Source organism: Mytilus galloprovincialis, chromosome 9, assembly GCF_965363235.1.
Source record: "Mytilus galloprovincialis chromosome 9, xbMytGall1.hap1.1, whole genome shotgun sequence".
NCBI classification, from domain to species: Eukaryota; Metazoa; Mollusca; class Bivalvia; order Mytilida; family Mytilidae; genus Mytilus; species Mytilus galloprovincialis.
This window is the reverse complement of record NC_134846.1, coordinates 7,027,238-7,042,633: the sequence shown is the minus strand read 5'-3', so window position 1 is coordinate 7,042,633 and position 15,396 is coordinate 7,027,238. Positions and strand designations below refer to the sequence as shown.

Here is a 15,396-nt window from a genome sequence, read left to right as displayed (position 1 = left end):
TAGGTGTAATATACAATAAATTGAAGTGCTTGAGACAAGCCCCTCGCTCTAAATTGTATAGAACAAACCTATCCATAAACTTATCGATATATGATGCGAACTGTATGGAATAATCGTCAACTTGATGTACTCGATTTTCGGAAGTGTGGATAAAAAGTATCAAAAGTACTAGCAATCTTAAATCCTATTCTATTTTTAATTGTATTTACTTACTACTAGACCGAAAATATAATTTCATTGCGTTATGTTTCTAAAATCTAACAAAAATTGGAGTAGTATCTAATCCTATCATTATTCACATACACATCGAATATCTTTTGCCATTATATAGTTAAATCAAAAAAGGGACACGGATTTTAAAGGTGATCTTCTTGTTTACGAATCCCTGTATTTTTATTGTATTATTGTAATTTGTGCACTTTTGAAAAGTAAAATATTGTTTAAACTAAAACACGTTCTTCGCATCTACTGAGTCAGACAATGGTTCTCGATCAAAATATTTTGATTGTAACCAAAACAATTGTTTTAGGTCGATAAATTATGTAAAGACAAGTCAGAGTAGTTTTTCGATGTTCGAATCTCTTATATCGATTATGAAGAAACAATTCAAGGTATGAAAAAAAAAGGGAAGAAATCAGAGGAGACCCACGTTTGTTTAAAAACGTTACCATCCTCATATATATGAAAACTTGTATCAATGAATATTACGAAGGTAAATCTAGAAAAGCGCATTTGACGATTAAAACTATAACGTGTTGTTTTCATTTTGTATGCTTTTTAGTAGTTTTACATGTATTTCATACAACACTATATTTCTGTTTCTGAAGTTGGCGTTATTACACGCCAAGAGGGCTTTTTGGTTTGTTCAAGTATAAATATTTATTTCGTCAACCAAAATCCAATGATCAGACATATAATTTAGTATTTTGCACAAACATAAAAGCAAGACGAAAGATACCAAAGGTATACATATTAATATGAAGTTCTAGGAATTGACCATTTTCTCAAATAAGACGTTTTCTATTTATACATTTTTAAAGACAGACTGACAGATACCATACACATACAAATGTAGATATATGCCCTAGTCTGAGCTTATTTTCCGATACGATTAAAAAAATTGACGAAAAAATGTCATTTATTCAAAATAATAAAACGCCAAACATGCATGTTTCTAAATTAATAATATTTATTTGGAGCTAATTAGACCATGTATGTTTTCTTGTGAGCAGATATTCTCTATGAAGGAAATAATAAGAGGAAAGCTCTGGAATAACTAGACGTGTTTCGTATCTTCTAGGGTTGGTTGGGTTATAATTTTTATACTCCATTTGCAGGCACTTATATTATGTGCGTTTTTCCTTTTTAGCCATGGCGTTGTCAGTTTGTATTCGACTTATGACATTGAATATACATCTGGTATCTTTCGACTTGACTATACCTGATTTATCACTTATTTATGGTTCGATGGGATAAATGCGGTAAAACGGTCACCAAGCTTTGTGTTAGTTAGGAAGTCTATGAAGCGGAATGGTATAGAAGCTTTAAATTAGTTAGGGGGACATTACCAATATTGCAGAACGAGAAATTAAGGGATGATAATGATACTAAGAAGCTCCTGTATAAAGTCAGTGTCATATTATAAGGAGTCTAGCTGAAAGGTTTTGTGGAAAATAGTACATTTTGACATACTGATCATTCGCGATAGTGCACATTTTGTATGATTTACTGTCATGGTTTTAAAACATTAGTCATTAAACGCATTTCACATATTCACGGACAGAAACAAATTACAAAGGAGAAGATTTTTGTAAAAAGTCTACGATGACAACTTACAACGACTGTTGGCATTAAGCGATCATGGTAAATACGCAAATGGTTAAATGGTTCACAGGGCGAAATTAGCAGAAAATTTACAGATCAGATGACAATTGTGATATAAAACATAGTCATGTTTTATGCCTTCCTTGTCCTATAATATCCTTGAGATCATGCGGTTAACTTTTTTTGGACAATCTGCATGTTCTATATGCGCAAATTACTAAATTCAATACAAAAAAAGTTAATCTATATAGAAACTAGTTATGATTTGATTGTAACGAATTGGTGAAAATAAAAAAAATAAAAACGTTCATGCTTAAACATTCATACATGATTCTATAAAAATAATTTGATTTTCAATTGGAATAGTAAATACAGTTGGCCATGGGTTTAAGGAATACTATGAAGGTCTGTAAGAGAAATTAACTGAATTAATAATATCGAACTTCAAGATTTAGTATAAGCAGAAACGATTGAATTCCTACAATTTCATTTGTGGAAAAGACTTTATAATTTAATAGTTCATGTATATTTTCAAAGAGGAAGTTGTTTAATTTATAACACTAAAAATCTAATTTAAACCTGTTTTGCATGAATAAAGATGTGCAATATAATACATTTTTTAAATGACATTTAAATCAATATTTATTTTTTGACACGAACAGTTTCTTTTGTGCTGTATATACGTATTGTTTTTTTTGTAGATACTACTTCAAATAACTTTATCAGTATTGTATACATACATTTTTTAAAGCTTTTAGTCCACTCTACTTAAACATTTGAACAATGTCTGTCTTTGTACCGTCAAAGTTTGTAAAATCTTTGTAATTATACAAATCAAATTAAAAACAATTGAGGAAAACTTGAACCCTCCAAAATTTGATTTCGAATTCTTGACTCGATATGTCTATCTTAGCATCACAAAATATTGTACATATAGAATGCGACGGATAGGCTGATTTTGAAAACAAAATATATCTTATCGTAAAACTACATTAAACAAAATAAATGTAAGAGTTACTGGTCTCCTTCTAAACGTGTTACATGTACAGACATATTTTGATAAAAAATATAAATTCTGTTTAAGGAATTCGAAATAAATAGACATTATACTCATTTTGTAGCACAGTAAGCATTGGTCCTGGTTATTTTTAACCTTAAGCTTAATCTTTTTGCGTTATAAAGTTTAAACAATTTGATTTGCTAAAATAATGTTGAAAAAATGCCACATATAAACATTTTCGTAAAGAAAACCAAGACATCAACTTCCTCATCAGATCTGCTTATCATTGCACACGTATCGATTAAAAAATATTTGCCTAACAAATAAAATCAAGTCAATAAACGACATATGCCTCAATGGGTTTGAATGGTATCATATTTTTGACGTGTGTAAATTATATTTATAAATCCAATTTTTTGAAACAGGTAAAGTGCTTTTAACTGTTTAGTAGATATTCGACTTCGAGTGAATTTTACTTAGCAACATGGTTTTAAGAAATCCATGTATGCTTTTACTAATAATCATTTTTCTTGGAATATACACGGGGACTATAGATATGTGTGTGAGAAGTGGAGGCGGTGGCAGTAGAATAAGTGGAAGTGGTGGTTCAAATAGCGGAAGTGGGGGTTCAGATAGCGAAAGTGGAGGGTCAAATAGCGGATCCGGAGGTAGTGATGGAAGTACAGGAGGTAGTATGAAACAGATAAATATAAAGATAAGATAAAAATAAGATGTGATTGCTACTGAGACAACTCTCTATCAGAAAACAAAATGACACAGAAATTAAAAGCTATATGATTTCATTATACCGGTATTGAAAAAATTATAATTGTAAAACATGTTTTCAAATATTTGATAACAAATGGATAGAATATTATTTTAATTACGAACAATTATTTTATGTCGAAATCATTAATGTGGCAATAATATTACTGTTCTATATCTTTCATTATGATTACAAAATGTATTGATTGTTTTTTTTTTTTTAACTTGAACTGGCGTACTTTGTTAATACTCATTCTGTCAAATATTTTATTCACGCTTTGATTCAGCCATTTCTTGAATAAAAAGAGACATTTCAGCAAAAAAAAAAAACCAACAACCCAGTTTTGCTTTCACAACATATGCAGTTTTTTTTTATTAACAATTTTGATAAATATAATAACAAAAACGTTCATTTGTTATCCTCAATCAGCGTTCTCATTAAATCATTTGTAAAATAAAATATTGAAGTTCCACCTTCAACAAATTTACACTTACGGGGAAAATGAAATCTTATGTATCAATATACAATCCAAATTTATTGAAATATAAATATTTAGAAGGCGATCAGAGTTGTACAGATATTGGTGGAGTTTGTCAAGATGACAGTGGTAAATGTGGTGGATCATATTACTCTGGAAAGTGTTCTGGTGGCGCTAACAATCGATGTTGTACAACTAGCGCAGAAGGTAATTAACATGTTGAAGTATACAAAATTGAATGTAGATGTTTGTTGTTAAAGATGTTTGTTACTCTTTATAGTTGACTTTTGGATTTATGTTTGAAACCCTCTAGTTTCGTTCATTTAATGGAACTCAACAAATATTGCCCGCTTACCCCTACTTTTCCATTGGAATTTTATGACGAATAGTTTTGAAAGCCATTTTTGAATATCTTGAGAGTCCTTGTTAATTTTCATTCTGATTGAAAGAAAAGGATAAATTTATGGAAAATCTAGCGAGAATCACTTTCCTTCAAATTGTTCATTGCTCCTATTCGAAAAACCAGGTCATTTACATTTTATTTTTTCTGATTTTTCAGTTCCGTTATTTATATACTGTCAATTTATTATAGTCTTTTTAAAAGGTTGTTATTCAAAACAGAGCAAACACATCATTGAGAACAAATTTCTGCAAAGACTGTTCTAAAAGAGTCATTCTTCACTGCATTTTACGGAGTATATATCTCCCAATTGATACGATTGTATTTCCTATCATGATTTCCTTGGTAGAAAATTGCTGCTCACAAGGAAGCTATTAAACAAAGAGTTCGAAATGGTGAGGTTGAAATTATTAGTTCGTAAATTTTACGGACACTATCAAGAGTTGGTTGACCGTTATAGAATAACCGTTTCACATGTGATATCGAATATGTTCCGTATGTCGTAACTACAATAACCTTCTCTTTTCACGAATGTGAACTACCGAATTAGACTATTTACCGAATATGTAATAAAATAAGCAACACGACGGCTGCCACATGTGGAGCATGATCTGCTTACCCTTTCTGGAGCACCTTAAATCACCCTTAGTTTATGGTGGGGTTCGTATTGCTTAGTCTTTAGATTTCTATGTTGTGTGTTCTGTACTTTGATTTGTCTGTTGTCATTTTTTTATAAACCATGGCGTTATGAGTTTGTTTTCAATCTATGAGTTTGACTGTCCCTCTGATATCTTTCATCCATATATATACAGGAATGTTAGCAACCTCATAACACATATATACAGGAATATGGCCATTGTTATACTATAGTTCGTTTCTGTGTGTGTTATATTTTAACGCTGTGCCGTTTGTTTTCTCTTATTTTTGAGTGTGAATTCACATTACTATAAGACGTGTCACAGTACTTATCTATCCCTAATTCATGTATTTGGTTTTGATGTTATATTTGTTATTCTCATAGGATTCCGTTTGTGTGTTACATTTTAATGTTGTGTCGTTGTTCTCCTCTTATGTTTAATGCGTTTCCCTCAGTTTTAGTTTGTTAACCCGATTTTGTTTTTTGTCCATGGATTTATGAGTTTTGAACAGCGGTATACTACTGTTGCCTTTATTCATCCCTCTTTTACATGTGCTCATGTTGAAAGGTAAATAATTAATGGGACAACTCGGGGTTTACCCGACTGGATAACTCATGTTTAACATACACTGTTTAGGTATTGTGATGAATGATTTTTTTGAATGATGTTTGTGTACATTGTAACGTTAGTTCAGTTAATAATACACGCAAAAACATAATAAGAGTTCCTAGAATAAAGGGTCAGCATGTACACCGAGAAGGTAAAATGGAATATCACTGAAAAATGAGGATAAATAATATTGGATAGGAACATTTATTCAATATTGGAACTGGTCATTTATGGGCCCTCAAAGAGTTGTTGCAATGGTTAATAAATGGCAAAAAGGGTGGTGCCTTCTCGAAACCATGAATGGTATTACTGTAAACATATATTTTTTTTTAAAGAAATCGTTATATATATAGCTACAAGGGTAAAGACTGACATAAACACGAAATATACAAAATATTCAATTATTGGGATTAGGAAACAAAAGCAGTGCTCTTATATAAATACGTCTCCCTGAATGGTATGTATTGTCCAATTCCGATAAGACGTGCCTGCGTATACACACATTCCGCAAAACTTTGGCAAGGGTTTTACTGCCGTTCGGAACAGTACCAACTGTAACCATATTTATTTTCCAATCGCCCATATGGGTCTGTATTCTTAAGACAATGTTACAATTCGAAAGGTACACACCGTTATTTAGTACATGCTTTCTACCTTAGACAGCTTATCACATAGAAAACACCAGTACAATAGAGTGTACAAATATGTATGTTAGCAACCCCATATCATATTTTGAACTGAAATTTCTAAGTATCTTGTTGAATAATATCATGTGTATACAGAAGCTGTTCCAAAGAGGTTTGCGACATGCTCTCGAAAGGCTGAATTTGAAAAAGTTAAAATTTAAAAATATCAGTACATATCTGGGAATATGAATATGATGAAATAAAAATATTACATACAGTTTCATATTTTCCTTTGTTAAAGTTCAATTTCAAGGACAAATGAAAAAAATAGATTATGACATAAAATATGTTTCATCCTTGGTTTAGTCCATTTTTGGAAATATCCTTTAAATTTGCAATGGCTCGGTATTTATAAATTCTGCCATATGGTCCGAGAACACGATTATTTCGTAGTGCATTTCTTTTAGAACATAAATGAAAATAAAAAAAATCCCACCTGCGCTTTCTCAAAGAAACTTTTACAGTTTCTTTTGGGACAAATTATATCAAAATTATAGAAAACTTCATCGTCTCTAACTCAAAATATGGACAATTTTATCTTTAGGGCGTCTTGAAATCTTTTGACAGCTTCCGAAGTACTATTTTTCAACCTTTTTCACCTGGACCAAATCACTACTTTCCTTTAAAATTCTGGACCCAAATTTTTTTACAGTGTAATTTCACCCCCCTACTTGCAATTTGAGGCATTAAACATGGAGAAATAAATTTGGAAGGGTTATAAAAATTAATGGCAAGTAACCCACTGTCAACACTAGGGACTATATTTGTGAACAACGAAAAGGTCTCGGACCATATGGTTAACTTATTTTTCATTTTGGCCTCTGTGCTTTGTCTATTTAAAGAGTTTACATGTCATTTTGTTTTTCTTTGTTTACATAGTTGTTCTTTTTTTTTATAGTGATTAAGATGAAAACACAACGTTGACTACTGTACCCATTTTTGTTTACATTCTTCCTATTGTGTCATAAGGACATGTCTGTTCTTAGTCTGAAATATGACAGTTGTGTTCCATTATTAGGTCGATGTTTATGAGCTTTTAAGTGTCTTTCCGTTTAGAACTTTCCCTTGACTTTTGTATTTTCATTATTTTATTTTCTGGTATGCTTAAAGATGTCTGCAATGTAGTTTCCTTATTCTAGACGAATTTTATTCGATACAATACAAGTAATACTTTGGGTAGAAATGAATTTAGTAATATGACCTTGAATGTGTGTAGTGTTTTTCGAGATTGAATCGATATCCGGGCTTTGTAATTTTGGTATTCTAGAGACCTTACTTTTTCAGAATCGTGATTTCATTCAAAATTGCAAATGCTATTGTTTTATTGTGAATTGGCCGTTTCAGAATCCAGAAAATTAGGAATAATGTCACTGTTCGTATATGTTGGATCTCAAAACTAAAAATAGTGTGGTAAAATTTCATTTGAATAAACTGTTGTTTACCAAAATTGCTCTTTAGAGTACACTTTGAAAATATTACCTCAATTGTATTCTGAGTCGGTAAATTACCGTACGCGTATTGCAGCATTCCGTTAATAAAAGTATTTTACTTAATAACACGAATGTGTCCCCAGTACATGGAGACCTCATCCGCACTATCATTTTCTATGTTCAGTTGACCGTGAAAAATAGGGGAAATCTCTAATTTGGCATAAAAACTAGAAAGATCATATCATAGGTAACATGTGTACCAAGATTCAAGTTGGTTGGACCTCAACTTCATCAAAAACTAACTCGACCAAAAACTTTAACCTGCAGCGGGACGCACGGACAGACGCACAAACGGACGCACAGACGAACGCACGGACGGACGCACGAACGGACGGGCGGACGCACAGACCAGAAAACATAATGCCCATAAATGAGCTTAAAAAAGGGGATCAAGAGTGACTGGTTTTACTAGATTTTTAAAAACAATTGTATTTATTTTCAAAGACTTTTATTCCTAGTTTATCTAAATCTAAAAGATGAAAAGTGTAATGATTTTTTTTCATTGTGTTTTAGAAAAGGATACAAATGATTGTAGTGGTGTGACGATTATCTCCCGTGATAGTTGGGGAGCCAGGAGAACTAAAAGCAGTTCAATCATTAGGGTACCAGTTCCTAAGATGTTCATTCATCACACCGTCACAAATCCATGTTCATCGTTCTCTGAATGTATCTCAAGAATGAAACAAATACAAAACTACCACATGGATAATAGAGGTAACTTATAAACACCGTAACAAATACATGTTCATCGTTCTCTGAATGCATCTCAAAAATGAAACAAATACAAAACTACCACATGGATAATAGAGGTAACTTATAAACACCGTAACAAATCCATGTTCATCATTCTCTGAATGCATCTCAAGAATGAAACAAATACAAAACTACCACATGGATAATAGAGGTAATTTGAACACTTAGATTATATGTTTTTTTCATAATTGGTTCATAGATCTTCATCTTTTTAATAAGCTTTGGATTTCCAATAGGTTTGTCTCGAGAGACATTGAGTGTGGAAATGTGCATATATTGCTGACGAATAGAACCGTTTATGTTATTATGATAATTGTTTTGAAAAATCAAATGACTAATAATTTACTATAGACCATGATTAATTTTTAAAACATGTAAAAGGCAATGCTAAGCACATTTTATTATACGACTTTTGTAATTGAATGTTTCGTTCTGAAAATGAATGCAGATAAGGCCACGTATTCCTCTAAGAAGGACGTCATACAAAATGCAGTTTAACAAACAATAAAGAATTCGAGTTTTGTAAGATTTGCAGTTACAAGAAGTAAGTCTACACAACAACCAGAAGGAAACTAGTCACTCACGAAGAGAATTAAAGTTTATGAAACTTCTTAAAGCTAAATATAACTCATAATAATAGAAATTTCTCGTCTTTATCATCTTACAGGGTATGCTGACGTTGGATACAGTTTCCTAGTTGGAGAAGATGGGAAAATATACGAGGGAAGAGGTTGGAGTCGTGTTGGAGCTCATACAGAGGGTTACAATAGCGTTGGATTTGGTATATCATTCATTGGAAATTTCATGACTCTGGAACCTAACACCGTCGCTTTAAATGCAGCCAAGGCTTTGATTCAGTGTGGAATCAATAATGGCAAGATATCCACCTCCTATAAATTGTATGGACATCGCGATACAAAATCAACAGACTGTCCTGGTGATAAATTGTACGACATTATCAAATCATGGCCTCAATATCATCATGATCCATAAGTCCATTTTAGTTTGTTACATTTTGACAAATGATGGTGTGGATGATTTTGTCAAAATAGAAAAATATTTTTTTTTTATAAAGGGGGAAAGGGGGAGGGGAGTTATTTACTGGAAAATGGGAGCAGAAAATTAAAGAACATTTATAGAGATGATAATGGTGGCTTTTCATTTATTGAAAACTGATAAATTTTGAACCCTATCTATCCCGTGACACCCTCTTGAATGTCTTATGCGTTCCTTAAACATGTATTTATCTGTTACATTGTGTATATCACAACTTTTGATGAACACGAACTTCAATAGTGTATGTGTTTTTTTCTAATAAAATATGTGTCAATAAAACGTTTCATATTATTAAACAAACTGCTTTGCCACGGTTCATTTCAAAGTTTTTTATAAGGTATAAATGGCTCTAAAAATTACTAGTGTTAACCCATTCAAACGGTTAAACCAACTGTATAATCTTTATAAAAGATAGAAAACGAGAAACGTAAAACACTTATCAACCTTATCAACAAACGACAACTACTGAACATCAGATTCCTGACTTAGGACAGGTGCAAACAATTACAGCGGGTTTTAAGGTACCAAACATTCATCCTTGCCCGAAACAATAGTGTTACATCACAACATAGAAAGACACGAAACAATACTGTAATATCACAACATAGAAAGACACATAATAAAATAGTAATTGAAATGGTTAGACTCAATCAATGACAATACCACTATACCAATCAGAATGAAACTATTTACTTTTAAAGTTTTTCATAACTCTTTTTAGAGTGGCTCATGTTGTTTTAAATATTACTGTAATTTTATAAATGTATAAATGTATGTCAATTTTGAGGTGAGACTCTAATAAAGTATTTGTCTTGTCTTGTCTTGTCTTGTCCTTGAAAATACAAATAACATGCATTGTAAGCGATGTCAAACTTAAATCCCAGTAGGACTGTTTATTCTTTCTATATGAATGTTTTATTTAAGAATGAATAAATAATAATTATAATGAATCATCGTCCGAATCAAATTTAAAAGGCTGTTTCTTATCTTTCATTTAGGTGCTTTTATATAATGTCAAGTATTCCGAGTATCTACCAAAGGGCAATAACTGCAACACATTTTTGTTAACATTTTCACAAATGTCTCAATAGAAATGTTAGCGTCACATTGGTATCAATGTACTTTTCAATATAACTTTTATTTCTAGGTTGAAATATTTCAACACACATATGACATTGACCATGTTGATCAAACTTGTCCAAAACGTTAGGCATATAAACTTTTGATAAAAATTCATAAAAATCAACAGGAAGTGGAGGTATGAGACGCATTGTAGCATTAATTGCATAAGCCATTTACCAAAAATATATAACAGAATTCCTGTAAAAACAATCGATTGGCATTAGCTCTCAAAGAAATTACTTAACTCAATCATAAACTGATATGTTTTTCAAAGTCAAGTTATTGATAATCGCTAATGTTTTAAATTTGCCTTGAACATTACTTTCATATGAAAAAAATAAACAGTCCTAAAGGAGATTTAAGTTTGACATCGCTCACAATGCATGTTATTTACATTTTCAAGGCGCATAACAACTTTAAAATTAAAAAAAAAAAAAGTTTTTGGGCTTTGATGTTCATTCTGGTTCATAGAGATTTTTCTGATTAAACCCATTGATTTTAATTTCACAAATCCTGGCATCTGTGACAGGGCATACAAGACCTGATGGCAGGATGAACCAATATTTCATTGAATTAAAAATGTCGATCAACACGAATTTTGAAAGCCATCCGACACGTTGCTGATACAAATCGTTGATTAAAATTTTCAAACAGTCTGCAAAAAAAAAAACAGACGCCGTATATCGATATGTCCCTCGTACCACGTTAAGGCTGGGAAAATTAACAATTAGAACACCAACGACTAGATACATGTAGCATGGAAGTTATACCTCAGGTCATGAATGTAGCTAGGCATACATTGTCCTTACCCTAGTTTGATTGACCCATGTAATTTTGTATGCATATGCTGAAGTATACATATTAAGTACTATTATTAAAAGAAAAAAAGCTACATAATGAGATTTTTTCAAATTTGAATGAAATCAAAAGACAAATAATCTCTTCAAAAAGATAAAACATACAAAATGAATAATCATTCACCGGAATATGAAACTTAATCAAATAATATATCACTTCATGCTGTTTCACAACTTGGATTTTATAACAATAAATATATTTTTACAAAGCAAACAATTTTAGAAGGATAAGATTTGACTTCAATATTTATCTTGAATTGATAGGAATCGTGATAAAGGTCTTTTAATTAAATTGGAATTGTTATATAAAAAGCAACCGCGCGTTTTTTAAATCCAATTACAAAAAAAATGTTTTTGTTGTTGCTCTGCAATGCCAGTGTAAAACAACGAAACACGAATATCATTCATTTGCTTTAAAAAAAAAAAAAAAAAAAGAAGAGGGCAATATCCACTCTTTGACCTCTTTTTCTTCTTAGGATTCATCATTTTTCATCGATATGCGACAGAATTAAACTTATAACTGGGTTTGTGCGAAATTGAAAAAGACGGCGGGTGTCACAAGTGTAGCAGGATAATTATGTATATCATTGAAGAGCACTTTCGAGGACCCCAAGTTTGTTTTTGGTGTTCGTGTTGCTTAGTTTTTAGTTTTCTATGCTATGTTTTCTGCCATAACGTTGTCAGTTTGTGTCCTTTTGGTATCTTTTGTCTCTCTATTTCACATACTTAAGTTTATAGTCGTTAGAATCTAGACGGTTGTTATAATGCACTCATTGAACAAGAACTACTAAATAACGGTTTGTTTTATTTTTAAGATTTTATGTACAGAAACTGTGGTGTGCTGTTTATCTTTTCAATTAATTTTCAACTTTAATTGTGTTACTGTAAAAATTGAAGATTTTGTATGATTGCCAAAGAGTTACTCAGTATCAGAGACCAAATGACGGAGAAGGTCACCAACTACAGTTCATTGTAAATAAAGGCAACAGATGTATACCGTTTGTTCGAAGGTTATAAATCGATAGAGAGAAAACAAATCCGAGTTACAAACTAAAACCGAGGGAAACGCATCAACTATAAGAGGACAACCACCAAAACAACAGAAACACTGAAGTGCAATAAACAACAATCGACAATGCAACACACACAGAAACGAACTATAAGATAACAACTGCCATTTCCTGACTTGGTGCAGGACATTCTAAGAAAAATGGTGGGTTGAACCTTGTTTTGTGGCTAGCCAATCCTCGCGCTTTTAAATGTAACACATAAAGAATATTCAGGACAGAAAAACGCACAAATAAACATTACAATCATAGTACTTTCTACATGCTAATAACAGAATAAAAACGAACACGTAAAACAACCTAGGACAGCACACAAAAACAGCACAACAGAACCACGAACTTTCTGTCACAAGACTGTATTAATGCCACAAAAGTGACGTCAAAAGACTGTATCAATGCAAGAAAACTTACGTTATATTATTCAAGACGAGGTCTGCAATTATGTTATTTGATGTATTTCATAACAACAATATAGAATTGTGTTTTCTGAGTAATTAGATAACTAATTTGTATTGTCTAGCTATGTCCGTATCTCTTCTAAATCAAACTAAAACAAATAAATCGTGTACTTATAGTTGCTAAATGGACTGGGTAATTAATTATCTTTACTACTACATACAAATAGATAATAAAAATAATTAAAAAAAATAAAATTACACCTACAAATGAAAAGTCATTTAACAATATGCGATAAAAATTACAATTTCAACATCATGGATAAATACATGTTCGACAAACAAATACAGTTACACGTCTTATAGAAATGCAAATTCACACTCAATATAACAGTCATATTAAGGAATCGGTAACCTTGTTGAGAAAAAAGTAAAACCACAAAAATACCGAACTCCGAATAAAATTCAATATGGTAAGTCCCGAATCATATGGTAACAGGCATTTTCAAATGTAGAAAATGGTGGATTGAACCTGGTTTTATAGTGCGAAACCTTTCTATTGTATGTCAGTCAATTCCATTACATTTATATAGATGCGTGAACAAAACAGACATACAAGGTAAATTTGTCAATAGTTATCAAAAGTACCAGGATTATAATTTAGTACGCCAGACGCGCGTTTCGTCTACATAAGACCCATCAGTGACGTTCGAATCGAACAAGTACAAAGTTGAAGAGCATAGACGATGCAAAATTCCAAAAAGTTTTGCCAAATACGGCTAAGGTAATATATTCCTGGGCAAGAAAATCCTTAGTTTTTCGAAAATTCAAGGTTTTGTATCAGGAAATTTATAAAAATGATCACATAATTGATATTCATGTCAACACCGAAGTGCTGTCAAAATATGGGTTCAACAATCATCATTGTGTCACAATCTATTAGAATAATGATATAGATTGATCCTTCGATATTATTTATTGATTTTTAATCCGGCGACGGTAAAAGCGTAAGCTTTATAATTGGAGGGTATAACCTTTCGATACTTCATATCTTGCATATATCTTGCATATTATATTCTTAAACTTCCGCCCGTTTAATTTACATTTGTACGGTTTACTGACTACTTAAAAACTGTATCACTTATAATGAGTTATAATTCTAGGCTAATTATATGTAGTAAAGAGAATAGTCCAATTTTCAATAAAGTGTTTACATTTGAAGAAATGTTTACAAAGGGAAGCAACATTAGGTATATCAAGCAAGTTAAAAGAGCATGATGCAATGTATGGGTAAGGTCAAAGTTTATACCTTGTAAGTACAAGTAAAATGATTAGCACAATTATAGTGATTACGCAATGGAATTTCTAAAAGATTACGTACTTTGAAACCATCAAACCGTGCTCTTTTCCTACGGTTTGTATTCACAGGTCGGTCCTACCTGGATTTTGTTCCAATCTAAAAAAAAAAACAAACCTGTAATCATGTAAAAACAAACGCAACCTTATTAGAAGCTGTGGATCATCTCCTTAATATACAATATTAAGTAAAATATAGACTTTTTTGTATGAAGCTAAGAAACTGGGGAAGGGCGAGGTTTTATCGCACCGTTCACCAGTTTTGTGCCCGAGTACAAAAAGTTTATATTTTTTCTGATATAGACCTAATATTGTTTTTATACTGCAACTTTAATTAATACATTGATAGCTTTTTAAATTGTAACACAAATTTTAAACTTATTTCATCCCCACATAAGCCCCTGTTGATGAAGAAAGCGTGCCTTGATGAAATTGACATTGCACACAATCATTGACAATATAGCTGTGTTACTATATTTAGGAAATAAACACAACTAGTGGCAGTGTAAATAAAAACCTAATTGATATGACTGAAGCAATTTATTTCAACTAGACTATTCTCAGTCAAGTTAATAATTATTTCTAATTTATAAATGCTACAAACTGATTTAAAGCAATGCATTTTCATGTGTAGATCTGTGTACAGTCATAAAGGATAATATATAATTTGCAAAGTAATACACCGATGCACAATACATGCATGTGCATCAGATAGGTAACAAGAGGCTTATGAAAGCCTGATATCGCTCACCTTTAATTTCCTTCATTTTACCTATTTTATAGATCTTACTTTGCTGCACAACTTTGTCATTTACCCTTTTTCTATTTCTATAATAATATTAAAGATGATAGTTATACATAACAAAAACTGTAAAAATACCCCCCCCCCCCCCCAAACC

The 15,396-nt window shown here is 31.6% G+C and overlaps 1 protein-coding gene across 2 annotated transcripts; it reads left to right on the top strand.

The window, feature by feature from the left end:
* The first annotated feature begins 3,241 nt into the window (after positions 1 to 3,241).
* LOC143044334 (peptidoglycan-recognition protein SC2-like) lies at positions 3,242 to 10,009 on the top strand. Of its 2 annotated transcripts, none has more exons than XM_076216283.1 (4): positions 3,242 to 3,513; positions 4,147 to 4,275; positions 8,405 to 8,605; positions 9,312 to 10,009. In XM_076216283.1, the coding sequence occupies exons 1-4, from the start codon at positions 3,309 to 3,311 to the stop codon at positions 9,635 to 9,637; spliced, it is 861 nt and encodes a 286-aa protein (XP_076072398.1). In that variant the 5' UTR covers positions 3,242 to 3,308; the 3' UTR covers positions 9,638 to 10,009. The 2 variants fall into 2 exon arrangements, with proteins under 2 accessions (XP_076072398.1, XP_076072399.1); XM_076216284.1 differs by having other exon boundaries at positions 3,243 to 3,399; positions 4,150 to 4,275.
* Positions 10,010 to 15,396: the final 5,387 nt, after the last annotated feature.